Genomic DNA, 17,766 nt, shown 5'->3' on the forward strand with positions numbered 1-17,766 from the left:
ATGGGCCTGCCTGAAGGATCTTCTCTAGCTGACCCTTCTGGGTGTGTGGATAATTGTGTATCTGCGGTGCACTGTGGCACACTAGGCCCTACTGTGACATAGGGGTTTGTGGATGGAACCGCAATGTGCAGCAGGGGTCCAGGAATCCAACACCCCTAAAAGGATATCAGTTATAGAGGGCACCATACTTCCTAAAGATAGAGAAGATCTAAGTCAATGCCTGCCAGAAAAGTAAGTGATAAAATAATCATCTTCTGTTGCAGGAGACATTAAAGTGAAGGAGAAAACCCAATAACACAAAAGCCAATTGTCTGGAACCATGAAATGTCTTAATCATGTGATATAAAGAGGTAACTAGTTCTGAAACAATGTATGAATGTCCTGATTTGCCAAACCAGAAGATGTTAATGTTCCTCAATGGTGACAGCTAGAACAGGCTGTACTGTAACCTTGTGCTGTTTGAATAACAAATATAGAAAAATAAACAACTTGTAAATCTCAGTAGCTCTAAAAAAAACTAATCCCAGAGAGGAAATAATTATAGTAAGTACTTTAAAAAGAAAGAGGTTAGCAGCTGAGGCTTGTGAAGTGGGGAACAGCAGTGTTCTTGCAACAAAAAAAAAATAATCTCTTATAAATATACAGTGTGTTAGTTTTGTAGCTTTGAATTTGACTATTTATAATTTTCAGAGCAGATATTTGCTATTTTAAAGACAACTCCTGCCCTAAATTACAAAATAACTGAAGACTGGAAAGAGGTTCATTTGCTGAACTGTTATTTTGCATCTTTGCAGTTCTTCTTTTGGATGGTAGCCTCCATACCAAGGAAACCATATTTATTTTTCTTATTGTTGTTTTTACAGTACTAAACAGTTTCATACTGGCTCTCTGCTAAGATCCAGATTCTAGCTTGAAAAGCCTAGTGCCCCGTACACACGGTTGGACTTTGTTCGGACATTCCGACAACAAAATCCTAGGATTTTTTCCGACGGATGTTGGCTCAAACTTGTCTTGCATACACACGGTCACACAAAGTTGTCGGAAAATCCGATCGCTCTGAATGCGGTGATGTAAAACACGTACGTCGGGACTATAAACGGGGCAGTGGCCAATAGCTTTCATCTCTTTATTTATTCTGAGCATGTGTGGCACTTTGTCCGTCGGATTTGTGTACACACGATCGGAATTTCCGACAACGGATTTTGTTGTCGGAAAATTTTATAGCCTGCTCTCAAACTTTGTGTGTCGGAAAATCCGATGGAAAATGTCCGATGGAGCCCACACACGGTCGGAATTTCCGACAACACGCTCCGATCGGACATTTTCCATCGGAAAATCCGACCGTGTGTACAGGGCATTGGTCCATAAAGTTAAACAGAAGCCTTCCTCTGAAATGTGGGATGTATAGATAGTGTATAGACAGTGATCACGGTCAATAGGACACCATAGGAAGGGATAACCCACCAATGTGCCATAGATCTTCAAGTTAATGTCCAAACATGTATTCAAGGTGATTACATCACAGTGTTAAAGGGCAATGTTTTGTGGCCGCACAGAACCCCTTTGCCAGGAATCGGTCCTGTGCGGCTCCGAAATGTTGCACTTTATACGTAGCTGTGATGTGATCACCTTCATTAAATATTTGTACGCTTACCTGAATATCCATGTTGTGCTGGCAATATGTGAGTTAACTCCAACCAGGGTGCTCAGGCACCCTGGGGTGCCTTCAGGTTTCTTCAGGGGTGCCTTGGCAAAATGCCTAAAAATTGCCCAAAAATTGTATACAAGCCAGCGAATGAATCAAGCCCACCAGTGTCCTAACACCAATGATGTAATTGGTTGATAAGAAGGATGCTGGACACCTGCAAAGCATCCTTGTTTGGCCGTCCCCTGCCCCTCTCCATCAGCACTGGGGTCATATTAGCTGAACGAGGGAGAGAAACTGAGGGAGGAGTAAAACATTGGAATACTAGTCAGCACCAGTGTGAAATATGTATTTACTTTGGAAGAATAAAACACCTTTAATGTTGGGTGTCCTACGTGTGTGAATGTTGCTGCGTTATGCAAAACTACTACTACTGTCATTTTTTACATTTTAGATTGGGGTACCTCGAGATTGTGTACCGTTTAAAGGGTGCCTTGACTAAAAAAAAGGTCAAGAAACACTGAGTTAACTTGTCATATTACGAGTCTCAAACTGGTAGTTGCCACAGCGCCCATTTACCTCTTGCCTACTCCAGGAACATGTGTGATGGGAATATTGCTTGTTTTTATTACACCAATGGGGACACAGGCAATAATGAAGACCTGGCAGAGGATCGATCTATTCCACACATTGCTTAAGGGATGGCTGAACCAAAGAACAAAAATGTAATATATTTTCATTACAGGTACCTTTGTATTACCATAAATTTATGCAGCACTTAACATATATATTGTACATTCACATCAGTCCCTGCCCTCAAGGAGCTTACAATCTAAGGTCCCTAACTCACATTTATACATACACATACTAGGGCCAATTTAGACAGGATCCAATTCGACTACCAGCATGTCTTTGGAGTGTGGGAGGAAACCGGAGTATCTGCAGGAAACCCATGCAGGCACAGGGAGAACATGCAGATTTGAGCAGGCAGTGCCATGGTTGGGATTCCAACCAACGACACTAGTGACTCACCTCACCAATCATGTATAAGAAAAAACGTTTATTTCCTTGCATGTAATTGGGTATACTTTGCAAAGTGAAGCTTTACCTCATTTACTAAGTTTGGGAGCAACTGCACTTGCAAAGTGCACAATCTATTTGCCTTTAGTAAATCCACCCCAATGAAATATAGTTCCAGCAGAAAGGTATAATGAGGTGTTTATAAGAGGTCCATACATAAATGAACACAATGGATAAACCAACTAATACAAATAGAAGCACTGCCCCAAGTCGGTCCTCCTTTTTTCAGCCACAAAGGGTACTGTTACTGGTCCAGCTTCTGATTGTGCAGAGGAGAAAAATTTGACCGCACACCAATAACACATGTAAAGCATCTTCTTTGTTAAAATTTAAAAAGCATCATAATACTAGGCAACACCACAGAAAACTTTTACTATGATCATTTTTAAAGTTTGAATAAAGAAGATGGTTTATTTGTGATATTGGTGTGCAGTCATCCAAATTTTTCTCCTCTACAATGCATGAATCAGGCATCACTAAATGGCAGACCGCGATCCAGACACGGAACGAATGACAGTCCTGTCTGGACAGCGGACGCACCACTTAGCAGCCTGGGTGGCTGCCACCACCACCACTGCTGTTGTTAAACTCACAGCAGGGCAGAGGGCAGGAGACATGTCAGGTATGCACTGAGGGCGGGAGCTGCCCCACTTTTCAAATTAATAAGTGGGTGATTGTTTGCTAGGATGAGTTGGTCCTTGCAACCAATCACTCACTTGTTAACAAGAAAAGTTCAGCAGCTCCTGCCCTCAGTGCAGACCTACTGTGTCTCCCACCCTCTGCCCTGCTGTGAGTTTAACAGCATAAGTGGCAGCAGGCAGGCATGCAAGTATACATTGAAGAGGTGCCCACCCTGATGTGCCTCCCACCCTTTTACCCTGTTGTGTTAAGGTAGGACCGTGGTAGGGAGAAGAGCTGTAACTGCAATGGGAACTGTGGTTTAATGAGGGGCTGTGATCTGTCATTTCAAGGGGCACCTGTGTTTTGGGGGGGAGGGGGTTGTGATTGTAATGGTAACTGTGATATAAGGGAGAGCAGATATGAGGAGGGAGGTTGTGATTTAAGTGGAGGGCTGTGATGTGAGGGAGGGGCTGTGATGTAAGGGGGGCTGTGATTTGAGAGGGGGGAGCTGTGATGGGGGAGGGGGGGCTGTTGTGAGAGAAGGGGGCTGTAATAGCAAGAGGGGCTGTGATGTAAAGGAGAGCTGTGAAGTGAGGAGGGGGTTGTATCTGCAAAGGGGGATTATGATGTAAGGAAGGGGGAGCTGTGGTCTGAGGGGTTGTCTGTGATTGCAAGTAGGCTGTGAAGTAGGTGGGGAACAGTGATGTGAGGAGGGGGGAGCTGTGACGTACGGGAGGTCTGCGATGAGAGGAGGGTGGGCTGTGATCGCAAGCGGGGCTATGTTGTGAAGGAGGCTGTGATATGAAAGGGACTATATTGCAAAGGTGATTGTGATGTGAAAGGGGTCTGTGATGTGAAATAGGGGACTGAGGACACTGATGTAAAGAAGGAACTGGGGGGGGGCAGGGGCTGTGATGTGAAGGATCTGAGTCATAAAACAAAAATGAGATTCAGATCTCTGCTGGAAAAAAAATGTTCACTGACCGGACCTCTGTGAATTTTAATTCTGTACTCTTGGCAAAAACCAAGCTACATGCCCTGGCCATTAAGCTGCACCCCAACTCCGGTGGCCAAAGGTGCAAAGGGAAGTTCTGGACAGGTGTTTGTCGCTGATGAACTCAGGCTGATTGGGGTGATGTGTGAACCATCTTTAACTTCCTCTGACTTGCAATGAAAGCCCAATCAGTAGTGAATTGGCTGCATGGCAGGCAAAGTGTTAGGGAACCCTGGAATTCAGAGCTTCATATTTCCCCATACCTAAGATGCTAATAATGGCAGCAAATATGAAGGAAAGGACCCAGTAACCACCTAGTAATAAAGAGGGTGGTACATTTCTAAAAGAAAAACAGATGCACTGAGCTACAGCTCATCAAGTGATGTTTCAAAATGAATGGGCTGTGAGAACACAGCACATCATAACACAAAAAAACGATCTTGTGGTGCATTTATTTCTACAATGCTACATAATGTGAATTACAGGTACAAATGGTTACTGGTGGGTGGTCAAGCCTGTTATCAGTCAGAGGAGCCAAGATACAAGAACACTGTGTGTAACCAGAGAATGTCACTATAATGACATTGATAGCTGCTATGGTACCAACTACTGCTGGTCTATTATTGCATATTATGCATGCACTGGGAATAGACGGGTACGCCGTGCTTTCAGCACACCGAGTTGATACGTGAAACACTCGGCTTACCTCAAGGCTATTTATGGCCGTTGAACAACTTTGGCCTATTGCAGCCTGGCCTCAGAAGCCTTGCGGCCTCCCAGATTGGGAGCATGGGCATTTTCTCCAGTTATCATCCACGGCCTCACTTTATTTCATACCAGGTCCTGCAGGATCTCCATCAGCTCAGCTGACATTTCCCTTTGTGATAATACTTTCACTTTGCTCAACAATATTTCCCCCTGTAGAACCTACAACTGCGAAATGCATTGGGTCAGCTATCACCCTTCCCTTTTGATCTATACTGTATATTATACTTGCTGCATTGACATCTTTTTATTATGATTGATATTTATGGGAGGATAATATATTTTAGGAAAGCTGAGCTGTCAATACTGTATACTATTTTAGTATCTAAAGGGGATATTTTTCCCCCAAATTTTTTTAATAACTGATTGTAAAAAAATTATTGATTTTCAATATATGACGTCTTGACATTTTTTCTGGGGGGGCCATGGAGTTGGACCATATATTTTTCTAATATTTTTGTAATAGTTTACATGTTCTCCCTGTGCCTGCGTCAGCTTCCTTCTCGTACTCCAGTATCCTCTCACACTCCAAAGACATGCTGGTAGGTTAAAATGGATTGTATACCCTCACCTATGAAAATAATGCATTCAGTTTAAAATAGAAATTAAAGGCAAAAGATTTAGGAAAAACCTTTTTCCCCCTTTTTTAACCCCTTGGTGCCAGATGCAAGCAAATATGAGGCCTCTCGGCAAGTGGGCCTTGGCACCGAGCGGCCGCATATTTGCATATATTAGTGTCAATATAGCTGTGCTGAAAGCGTGCACTCTGAATGCTCCCGGTGCGGTTACCAGCAGCTAACGGAAAGCTACCGATCGCTACTTGTGATCAAGAGCCTTCCAATCATGTGACTGCTGTGAAATCCAATCGCATGATCATAAGCCCTGCCCTGCCTGCCGGAATCCTAAACCCCTTAAAAGGCCAGGAGGCACCAGCTCAAAGGGGTTAAAAGTTATTATACTCCCTCTCATCTCAGCAGCATAAGAGCTAGGGGAAGAGAAACAGCAGCACGCTGATCTTCCCAGTGAATGGCTGTGCGGGGCGGTTGTCAGGACAAGTCTGATCATTGGGGGAGAGCAGGCTGAGTTCCTAGCATAGCTAGAGAACTGACCATGTATGTTCAAACTGCTTAGGGTGGTCAGTGTTTGATAGGAAAGCAGAGGGACTGGCAGGAACACCAAAGATTTCACACAATGTAAGCAATACAAAGAGAACAGGATACAACTTCATACAAGTACATGGTACAGCAGGCACATATCAAGAATATAAAAAGATTGGGTTTACATATTCTTTAATTGTCTCCTGTCTAAAAATTGGCCCTGGTATGTTTATGCATGAATGTGAGTTATGCCGCGTACACACGGTCAGACTTTCTAGCCTACTTGGTCCGGCACACTTTCCGACGGACTTTGTCCGCCAGGTGCGCCGGACTTTAAAACGGACGGACTTGCCCACACACGACCGGACTTTCCGGCGGGCTAAGTCCGCCCGTCTTTCCGACGGACTTTCGCCGGAGTTACGGCGGACTTTCAGAATGAACGGACTTGCCCACACACGGACAAGTCCGTTCATTTTGAACGTGACTCATGTGTGACGGGACTAGAAAAGGAAGTCAATCTTGCCGCTTTTATTGGCGAGATTGACACCTTGCGAGCCCCGTCGCGGGGCATACCAGGCCCTTAGGTCTGGTATGGATTATAAAGGGAACCCCCTACGCCGAAAAAACGGAGTGGGGTCCCCCCTAAAATCCATACCAGACCCCGATCCGAGCACGCAGCCTGGCCGGTCAGGAAAGGGGGTGGGGACGAGCAAGCGCCCCCCCCCCTCCTGAACCGTACCAGGCCGCATGCCCTCAACATGGGGGGTGGGTGCTTTGGGGGAGGGGGGCGCCCTGCGGGGCCCCCCACCCCAAAGCACCTTGTCCCCATGTTGATGAGGACAAGGGCCTCTTCCCGACAACCCTGGCCGTTGGTTGTCGGGGTCTGCGGGCGGGGGCTTATCGGAATCTGGGAGCCCCTTTAATAAGGGGGCCCCCAGATCCCAGCCCCCCACCCTATGTGAATGAGTATGGGGTACATGGTACCCCTACCCATTCACCTAGGGAAAAAGTGTAAGTAATAAAACACACTACACAGGTTTTTAAAATAGTTTATTAAACAGCTCCGGGGGGGGATCTTCCTCCGGCTTCGGGGGTCCCTCCGCTTCATCTTCTCCCGGCGTCCGGTTGGTTCTTCTCCCGGTGTTCCAGTTCTTCGGCCGGCTCCTCTGCTGTCTTCAGGTAGCTCTCTTGCCAGCAGAGGTCCGGACTCCTGGGCTTCTGGGCTTCTGGGCTTCTTCTCTTCTCTTCTCCAGATGTTGACACGACGCTCTCTCCGGCTGGACTGCTCTCCGAGGGCTGCGTTGTGACTTATATAGGCGGAGACCCCGCCCCCTTTTGATGTCACAGTCCCTGGGCATGCTGGGACTGTGACGTTTTAGGGGGCGTGGTCAACATCACCCAGTGACCACGCCCCCTAAAACGTCACAGTCCCAGCATGCCCAGGGACTGTGACATCAAAAGGGGGCGGGGTCTCCGCCTATATAAGTCACAACGCAGCCCTCGGAGAGCAGTCCAGCCGGAGAGAGCGTCGTGTCAACATCTGGAGAAGAGAAGAGAAGAAGCCCAGAAGCCCAGGAGTCCGGACCTCTGCTGGCAAGAGAGCTACCTGAAGACAGCAGAGGAGCCGGCCGAAGAACTGGAACACCGGGAGAAGAACCAACCGGACGCCGGGAGAAGATGAAGCGGAGGGACCCCCGAAGCCGGAGGAAGATCCCCCCCCCGGAGCTGTTTAATAAACTATTTTAAAAACCTGTGTAGTGTGTTTTATTACTTACACTTTTTCCCTAGGTGAATGGGTAGGGGTACCATGTACCCCATACTCATTCACATAGGGTGGGGGGCCGGGATCTGGGGGCCCCCTTATTAAAGGGGCTCCCAGATTCCGATAAGCCCCCGCCCGCAGACCCCGACAACCAACGGCCAGGGTTGTCGGGAAGAGGCCCTTGTCCTCATCAACATGGGGACAAGGTGCTTTGGGGTGGGGGGCCCCGCAGGGCGCCCCCCTCCCCCAAAGCACCCACCCCCCATGTTGAGGGCATGCGGCCTGGTACGGTTCAGGAGGGGGGGGGGCGCTCGCTCGTCCCCACCCCCTTTCCTGACCGGCCAGGCTGCGTGCTCGGATCGGGGTCTGGTATGGATTTTAGGGGGGACCCCACGCCGTTTTTTCGGCGTAAGGGGTTCCCTTTATAATCCATACCAGACCTAAGGGCCTGGTATGCCCCGCGCTCGCCGCAATAGGAAAATGTGTTTTTCCTATTGCAGCGAGCGCGAGATGCAATACCCTGCCCTCGTGTCGTATCTGGTCCGTCGGACCAGCATACACACGAGTGGGCTTTCCGTCGGACCAGCACACACACGAGCGGACTTTCCGCCCGAAACTGAGTCCGGCGGAAAGATTTAAAACTTTCTTCAAATCTAGGTCCGGCGGGCTTTTGGGAAAAAGTCCGCCGGAAAAGTCCGCCGGCGCCTACACACGGGCGGATTGTCCGGCACACTCTGGTCCGCCGGACTAAGTATGCCGGAAAGTCCGACCGTGTGTACGCGGCATTAGGGATCTTAGATTGTAAGCTCTTCAAGGGCAGGGATTGATGTGAATGTGCAATATATATGTAAAGCACTGAGTAAATTGTCAGTGCTATATAAATACCTGTTATAAATGAATAAAATAATCTACTTGGTACCTTAGTGTCACATATTACTTGAGAAATTGCCGTAAGAGCTACACATTACCAGAGAGCACTATGCATGCTGCATACCAGCCATGTAGCCAAGAAGCCTGTTTTTTTAGCTGGAAAAGGCCCCAGCATTGCTGGCAAAGGGGAATTACTGTTCCACAAAGCTTACATTTAATTTTAAAGGGAATGCATGGTATTTTCATTTTTTTTTTTTTTTAGATAAACATGTAAATGGGATTGCTGTAAATAATCTCATCAATGTTTGGTAATGTTTCTACTTACAGTAAAATCATTTTTTTTGAAGTCCATTGAGGGATACAGGACGTCCATCACCTTTGGGCTATACTGCTACATACAGGAAGATTGTAGGCCAGCCTGGGATATCATCTCCCACTACCAGTATGCCACAATTTAGTAGCAAATCAGGTACTGAGAGCATAATCAAAAACACAGAGGGGTGGCATTTAAATCAGTGTTTGGCAGAGCTATGAATGTACAGAGATTTACTTTGTGTACATCCAATGAACTGCATACAAAGTGAGAAATTTAGAGAGAGGATGTGTCTTCGGCGGCGATGGTTATAGCTCCCCCGTCTTCAGCTTGTGGTGGAGTTTCAGCACAGCACAAACAGAAAATAAATGTGCATTAATTTTCCCAACCACAGCACAGATCTGAACAGGACCAAATGCTACATGCACTTGGTCTTGGTCCCCTGGGAGATACAACGACAATGTTTAAGTTGTGGCACTACTTCTTCTTTAAGGGCAAACACTGCAATAATAACGCAAAATATGAGCCTATCACAAAATCATACTAGAAGCCACCAGCTAAATTAGATGCAACATTGTGCTCTCAATTGACTGTTGATGCAATTTCCAAAGCCACAGGAATGCTGTTCACCTTTGAATGGCCAGCAGGAAGCTAGCTCTGTAGTATGCTTAGAATACCATTAACTGTACCAGGCAATGGTAACATCATTCCACTATGCCACCAAAGCTGGCCCTTGCTTTCTGGGGCCCAAAGTGCGATCTGAGGCAAGGAAGACAAATGGAAGACAAACTTCTGGCCGATCTAGTAAAAGAGGATTCCTCCCACCCCATCACAGTATAGTGTTCTAAGGTGTGGAAACTATATGCAGCACTCCAGCACATAACCTATTTTCCTGTAACCCTTGGAGTACTTTTCCCATTACCACATATCACAGTGAACTGGTGGTATTATTTTTATTGTTTACATCAGCATTTTACCTGGGAGAGCCATTTTCTTCCCATGGTGCACTGGACCTACTTCTTTGGACATCTGGGCTGTTTTCACATTTGACCTTTGTTGAGCTGTAAAACAGAATTGTATTAACGTCAACAACATTAATAACATGTTGAGAATTAACATAATGATTTATTAGCAAGATATGTTATTGTTTTTATTGTGAAACTTTTTTTTCTGTAGCTTAATGTTTCTGAAAGTGTGGTTTGTATGGCAGTGGTTTATATGTTCCCAATGCAAGCTTTACAAACCAGCTGATCAGGCCCACACATCTTGTAAAAGGAGAAGTCCTGCATTCTGGATGGGGCAGTAGACTAGGAACACTAGTAGCTAAAGACTTTCCTCGCCACAATGCAATGAACAGCATGCACATTTGATGCCCTACAAAACCAATGGAGATACAAAACAGATAAAAGGCCCTTGTACTGCTACCGTAGAAACTACATTGTTGGCAGCAGGGGGGTATATACATACTTATGGTGGCTGCAGCTGCTGGGAGTGTGTGTAAATCTGACAAGCTGACTGTCGGCTTTCAGATGGAAGCAATCTGGATTATTTCCACACACCCTGGTGACAGGGACTTTTTGTCCCCTTTGTGATGTAAAAAAAAGAACATTTTAAAAAGTGTGAAAAAAAAAAAATTGCAGCTAAGCACTTAAAAATCCTTTGTAAATTTTTTTAAAGTCTCCCCCACAAACACACATGTACGAACGTAAATGCACATGTCGGGGGCGCCTATGCACCAAAATGTGGATTGCACTACACATGTTATATATCACCATGCATGGCAGCAATAATTCTGGGTCCATTATTCAAAGTTAACTCTAAAATGATGACCTATAGGGGCTTTTAAAGTGTCGCCTTTTGGAAAATATAGGGTTTGTTTCACTGGTGCACACAATTTTAAGGTTTGACATGTTGGGTATCCATTTACTTAGCGTAACCTCATCTTTTATATTTTGCCAAAAAACTGGGTGATTTGTTGAGTTTATGTGCCCTAAAATTAACTTTAGTATATTTTTTACTGAAATTTTGTGTTTCCTAAACTGTTGCACTAATATTGTGTGACATAAAAAATTACAACTACCACTATTTTATTCTCTAGGGGGTCTGCTTTCAAAAAAAAAAAAAATACATATATATAATGTTCTAGGGCTTTATATAATCTTCAGGCCTAAAATGTTTTTTAAACATGTAAATAAAAACTGCAAAAACGACACTGGTAGCAAAAGAGTTAAGGCGCCAATTAAGCAAAAGCTGGTGAAAACAATAGGTAGTTGGGTTAACCCTGTCTAAAAAACAACTGTAAATAGCACACTTATAAGTAGGGTTGTCCCGATACCACTTTCTTAAGCCCGAGTACAAGTACCGATACTTTTTTTCCAAGCACTCGCTGATACTGATTACCAATACTTTTTTTAATGTCATGTGACAGTGGCACTAATATGCAGGTGTGAACTGTGTCAGTAATTTTTTTATTATTTTCTACAATTGATATATAATATATATATATATAATATATATATATATATATATATATATATATATATATATATATATATATATATATATATATATATATATACAGTGGGGATGGAAAGTATTCAGACCCCCTTAAATTTTTCACTCTTTGTTATATTGCATCCATTTGCTAAAATCATTTAAGTTAATTTTTTTTCCTCATTAATGTACACACAGCACCCCATATTGACATAAAAAACACAGAATTGTTGACACTTTTGCAGATTTATTAAAAAAGGAAAACTGAAATATCACATGGTCCTAAGTATTCAGACCCTTTGCTGTGACACTCACATATTTAACTCAGGAGCTGTCCATTTCTTCTGATCATCCCTGAGATGGTTCTACACCTTCATTTGAGTCCAGCTGTGTTTGATTATACTGATTGGACTTGATTAGGAAAGCCACACACCTGTCTATATAAGACCTTACAACTCACAGTGCATGTCAGAGCAAATGAGAATCATGAGGTCAAAGGAACTGCCTGAAGAGCTCAGAGACAGAATTGTGGCAGGGCACAGATCTGGCCAAGGTTACAAAAAAATTTCTGCTGCACTTAAGGTTCCTAAGAGCACAGTGGCCTCCATAATCCTTAAATGGAAGAGGTTTGGGATGACCAGAACCCTTCATAGAGCTGGCCGTCCGGCCAAACTGAGCTATCGGGGAGAAGAGCCTTGGTGAGAGAGGTAAAGAAGAACCCAAAGATCACTGTGGCTGAGCTCCAGAGATGCAGTCGGGAGATGGGAGAAAGTTGTAGAATGTCAACCATCACTGCAGCCCTCCACCAGTCAGGGCTTTATGGCAGAGTGGCCCGACGGAAACCTCTCCTCAGTGCAAGACACATGAAAGCCTGAGTTTGCTAAAAAACACCTGAAGGACTCCAACATGGTGAGAAATAAGATTCTCTAGTCTGATGAGACCAAGATAGAACTTTTTGGCCTTAATTCTAAGCGGTATGTGTGAAGAAAACCAAGCACTGCTCATCACCTGTCCAATACAGTCCCAACAGTGAAGCATGGTGGTGGCAGCATCATGCTGGGGGGGTGTTTTTCAGCTGCAGGGACAGGACAACTGGTTGCAATCGAGTGAAAGATAAATGCAACCAAGTACATGGATATCCTGGACGAAATCCTTCTCCAGAGTGTCCAGGACCTCAGACTGGGCCGAAGGTTTACCATCCAACAAGACAATGACCCTAAGCACACAGCTAAAATAACGAAGGAGTGGCTTCACAACAACTCTGTGACTGTTCTTGAATGGCCCAGCCAGAGCCCTGACTTAAACCCAATTGAGCATCTCTGGAGAGACCTAAAAATGACTGTCCACCAACGTTTACCATCCAACCTGATAGAACTGGAGAGGATCTGCAAGGCGGAATGGCAGAGGATCCCCAAATCCAGGTGTGAAAAACTTGTTGCATCTTTCCCAAAAAGACTCATGGCTGTATTAGATCAAAAGGGTGCTTCTACTAAATACTGAGCAAAGGGTCTGAATACTTAGGACCATGTGATATTTCAGTTTTTCTTTTTTAATAAATCTGCAAAAATCTCAACAATTCTGTGTTTTTCTGTCAATATGGGGTTCTGTGTGTACATTAATGAGGAAAAAAATGAACTTAAATGATTTTAGCAAATGGCTGCAATATAACAAAGAGTGAAAAATTTAAGGGGTTCTAAATACTTTCCGTCCCCACTGTATATATATATATATATATATATTTTACAGTGCTTTCTTTTTTTTTGGGGGGGGGGGCAGTGGACAGTCAGTGTCAGTGTTTTATTTCGTTTTTTTATTTTATTTTTTATTATTTTTACAATTTTACTTTAAAATATTCTATTCTATTTTTACTCAACCCTGTTGGGGGGTAGGGGGGCTTTGGTGAGATGTCAGGGGTTTAAACAGACCCCTGACATCTCCCCTTTGAGACATGGAAAGGGACTTAGGATACAGATTCCCCGGTCCCTTTCTCAGCAGCCTCAGCTGCACTGAACATGAATTGACAGGAGACAGCGGCTCCTCTCTATTCATAAACTGAAGCATCGTAAACACAGTTTACAATGCTTAGTCTTGAATGGACAGTCAGTGATCACTGACTCTGTGCATTCAGAAAAGGAAGGAGCCGGTAAATGACAGATTTACCGGCTTCTTCCTCCGCTCTCCATCCTAAAAGATCTGGGATGGGGGTGGGGGCGGAGGAGGACGGGTGGGGGGACCGGAGGAGCTACGGAGGGGGAACAGAGGAGGAGGGGGGGGGACCGGAGAAGCATACAGAGGGGGACGACAGGAAGATGGGGGGGGACCGGAGGAGCACATAGAGGGGGAAAAGAGGAGGCCAGGAGGACCGGTGGAGCACAGAGGAGGACACAGAGAAGAGGCAAAGGAGGATACAGGGAACACTCAGGGATGATAAGTGCGGCGGCGGGGAAAATTATAATCACTGATCTCCCTGTGTGGCTTTCATTAAAGCAGCTGAAAGCCGCGGAGGGGTGAGAAGGAGAAGCGGCTGTCAGCTGATTTAATGAAAGCCACACAGGGAGATCGGTGATTATAACTTCCCCCGCAGCTGCACCGATCATCCCTGAGTGACCAGGTATCAGACTAGGCATTGGGAGCATTTGCACGAGTACAAGTACTCCTGCAAATACTCGGGATCGGGACCGATGTTAGTAAAATACTAGTATCGGTAACAACGGGTCAACCCAAATCTATATATATTTTTTAATCTACTTACAAGTATAAATGTGAGGTTAAAAAATATATATAGAATTATTTATACAGTAAGATGGAACTTCATGCTCTGTCTTTCCCATCCTATAAAAGCCTTTATTTTTTTGTTGGTCTAACCTTCATCACCCCCAGGAAGTCTCTAGGCACTCAGTCACTGTAAGTTACAAAGTTTCACTGCCTAAGTCATTGATGCAATATTCTCTATAGTAATGATGTCATTTACGTCAATGAAGCATTTTCTATGCCTGTTGGCACTTGTTAGAGGAAATTAATACATTTGGAAAAGCTTGTACTGAACTGAGAAGTCATTAGCAAAACAATTACACTCAAAGGAACAATAAGGACATGTGTGTTGCTGAGGCAGCCGTTGAGAAATTCTACACTTTTGAAGATTTGAACATGTGAAATAAATACTATACATAAAAAAACAATTCTTCAATGCTGTCTAATAGCCCTGAGAACCTGCTACAACCTGGTGGACAAATTATATGAAATTAAACATTTAAAAAAAGATAAATATATAGAGCAATTCTCTAACACAGGTATTAGCAAGATCTGCCATGAACGCCAAATAATGTTAACTGTAATCATGTATTTTGTACCATTTCAGAGATGTTTTTGACTCATGCCACCTAATGTTAACTACAGAAATTATGAGGAGGTTGAACATGCAGAAATTATCTGACCACAGATGAAACATCTTTACAGTTATTCCATAAACTTGCATGATTGTATTGCTTTATCGTGCATACACATCTATGAGAAGGAGAATAGAACGATACCTTACAAAAGTCTTACATCAAGAAAACAATAGCCCTGAAAAGAACCCAGCCCACCAATTAGTAATTCGCTGGGTAATCATAGCCATCTGCTGGGAACTATACTGTAGGCATAAGGTTCACCACTCACCAGTTCTCCCTATGTGCCCTTACAATAATGTGACTAAGGTACGTGGCCATATCTGGGCATATAGCATAAATTCCAGTATATTTCCCCACCAGTTTTGCCAACCTACCAGATTGAAATTTACTGACACCACACCCACAATTTACTGGCCCAGCCAAGTTTTTACTGGCATTTCCAAAAGTTTGGAAATTACAGTTTTAAGTGCAAATTTCAGTATTTAGCCTACAAACAAGTATAATATGCAATTAGCAATGTGAATTAAGGTAGATAATAAAGCAAAAAATATATTTCTTATTTTATATTTAATATTGTAAGTAGCTCAGGAACAGGACTCAGGAGGGCAAAAAATTAGAATGGGCGGCACACACACATGAAATTTACTCTCACAGTGACACTGGCAGCAGTGTACAGCAGCACAGATGATGCTGACACCTCACCAACATGACACGCCCTCTCCTGAGCCACAGTGACAGTCTCCCTCCACGCCAGGTGGTCTCTTCAGTACACTCCAGTCCAAACAGCGCTGACAGTCCCGCTATTGGCTTGCCTTGCTCCCGTCCTGCACACAAGGCTCTGACCCCTCCGCCCAGTTCCCTTAAACCATGACATTACACGACACGCTCAGGCACCGCCTTCACCAGACCTGACACACTGTAGCAGGCACTCGAACAGTCTCGGCCGACTCCGGATCATAACTGCACAAATGCATTTCCAAGCCTAGTGTCACAGCCATATCTTTTACTGGCAACCTTTTCCTGTCACTGGCATTTACTGACAGGAGAAAAGTGCCCATTTTTTTACTGGCTGCCATTAAAAATACTGATGGTTGGCAACACTGTTCCCCACCAGGAAGCCTAGAGGTGCTGTATACAGCTGTCTATGGAAGTCAACAGTTAAACACAGCTATAAACATTTTTACGCAAATACCAGCACAACCAAATACGCATGAGCATGTTTATGCAGGTACTTGCGTATACTTGTGTCTAGCCATTGACTTTTATGGGCAGCTGTACGCAGCACCTGTGGACTCCCTGGTGGGAAAATACACCAGTATTTACACTATACAACTAGATATGACCATGTGCATGAGCCCTAGTAGTTTTTCAGCTATTCTGTAACAGATCACAAAATATAGACATCCTATTGTCTTCTATTATGCCACTGTCTATGCCATTCTTTTTCTTGGTATTTAGCTTACTTGTGAAATTGTCAGGCTGGAGATAATTGTTCAGTACCAGCAAGTCTTGGTCAACACTAGGTCATCTATTGTATATAAAAGATGCTTGGCATAGATCCACTAAGGGAAGGCTTCTGACTGGACTAGAATTATCAATGGTTTTGGCATATGTTTATACCCTCAGGCAACAAAACTCTGCTTCCTTTATAATCTTTTTATTTCCTTCTGTTTAATTTTTCCATATTAACTGCAAAATATGTGGCTAGTTGTGTGGTAATTTGTGACCCATGCTAATTTTTTTTCTTATTACTATAAAATAAATAAAAGTAAACAAGAAACTATCAACTTCAATAATCTATCCAGTGTTCTAGAAGATTTTCTTTCAAGCAGTGCAGTTGATCTTCATTGTGCTGATTTTTAACAGATGACTATGAAAACACTCTGAGCTTATCATGAACATCTTTATCACATTTTACAGGAAAAGGCCAATCTACACCCAGCACTAAGCAGCTAATTACAGAACACATGTGTATGCTGAGGATTTAGTAGTCATTCCTAAGCTGTCATTACACAAGAGGATCTGATAACTGAATAATCAGACTGCGAAAGATCCTCCGTGCACCCAGCATGCATATCCACTATGCAGAAAGTGTCAGGCAATCTCTCCATTACTGCCAGTAAAGTAGTGCCATGTGGTGCCAAGTTATCTCTAATCATCTCTGTTTTATCAGCACAGATGAAGAGAAAATTTGACAAAAAAAAAAAAAAATCTTAACCCATCTGTTCAGCTGCAGCCCTGGTGCTTGCCTCTGTATACCATCAATCACATAACATACATAGAGTGACTAATGCACCACTGGCCAAGTTGTAAGACAATATTTTTCTATGACCACTGATAGTTCCGAATATACAAAGATGTCGCTTCTATAAGGGTTTATCTCTTCTTCCTTCTTGTACAAAATGACAGCTTTGAAGATGCAAGTCTGTGGTTTAGAAACTTGATATTTTCATTCATGACACTTACTGGAAATATCACGCATCTGCTACAAAACACTTTATTCTCCCCACTTTCTACCGTCTTGTTCCTTTTGTTCCTGAGCTTATTATGTGACTGCACATCTTCTTTTACTGTTTATCACAATATCATACAATCTAGGTCCTATACCTGCATGATTCCTATTGTGTGCAACTGCTGCTGGTTGTGCTTTGTTTACAATGCTTATCATAGTTAGAGACTATTCTGAATTGTGTTTCTGAGGGTAATGAGCATATGAAAGTGATTATACGGTACGAGT

General features: G+C 43.8%; 1 protein-coding gene across 2 annotated transcripts in view; it reads right to left on the reverse strand.

The window, feature by feature from the left end:
• Positions 1-17,766, reverse strand: part of EPB41L4A (erythrocyte membrane protein band 4.1 like 4A) — a 411,842-nt gene that overhangs the window by 70,393 nt on the left and 323,683 nt on the right. For both annotated transcript variants that reach the window (XM_073624611.1, XM_073624610.1), the window contains one exon: positions 10,125-10,208. In XM_073624611.1, the coding sequence (XP_073480712.1) occupies positions 10,125-10,208 (84 nt within the window). The remainder of the gene's footprint in view (positions 1-10,124; positions 10,209-17,766) is intronic.

This window comes from Aquarana catesbeiana, linkage group LG01, assembly GCF_042186555.1.
Source record: "Aquarana catesbeiana isolate 2022-GZ linkage group LG01, ASM4218655v1, whole genome shotgun sequence".
Lineage (NCBI taxonomy): Eukaryota > Metazoa > Chordata > Amphibia > Anura > Ranidae > Aquarana > Aquarana catesbeiana.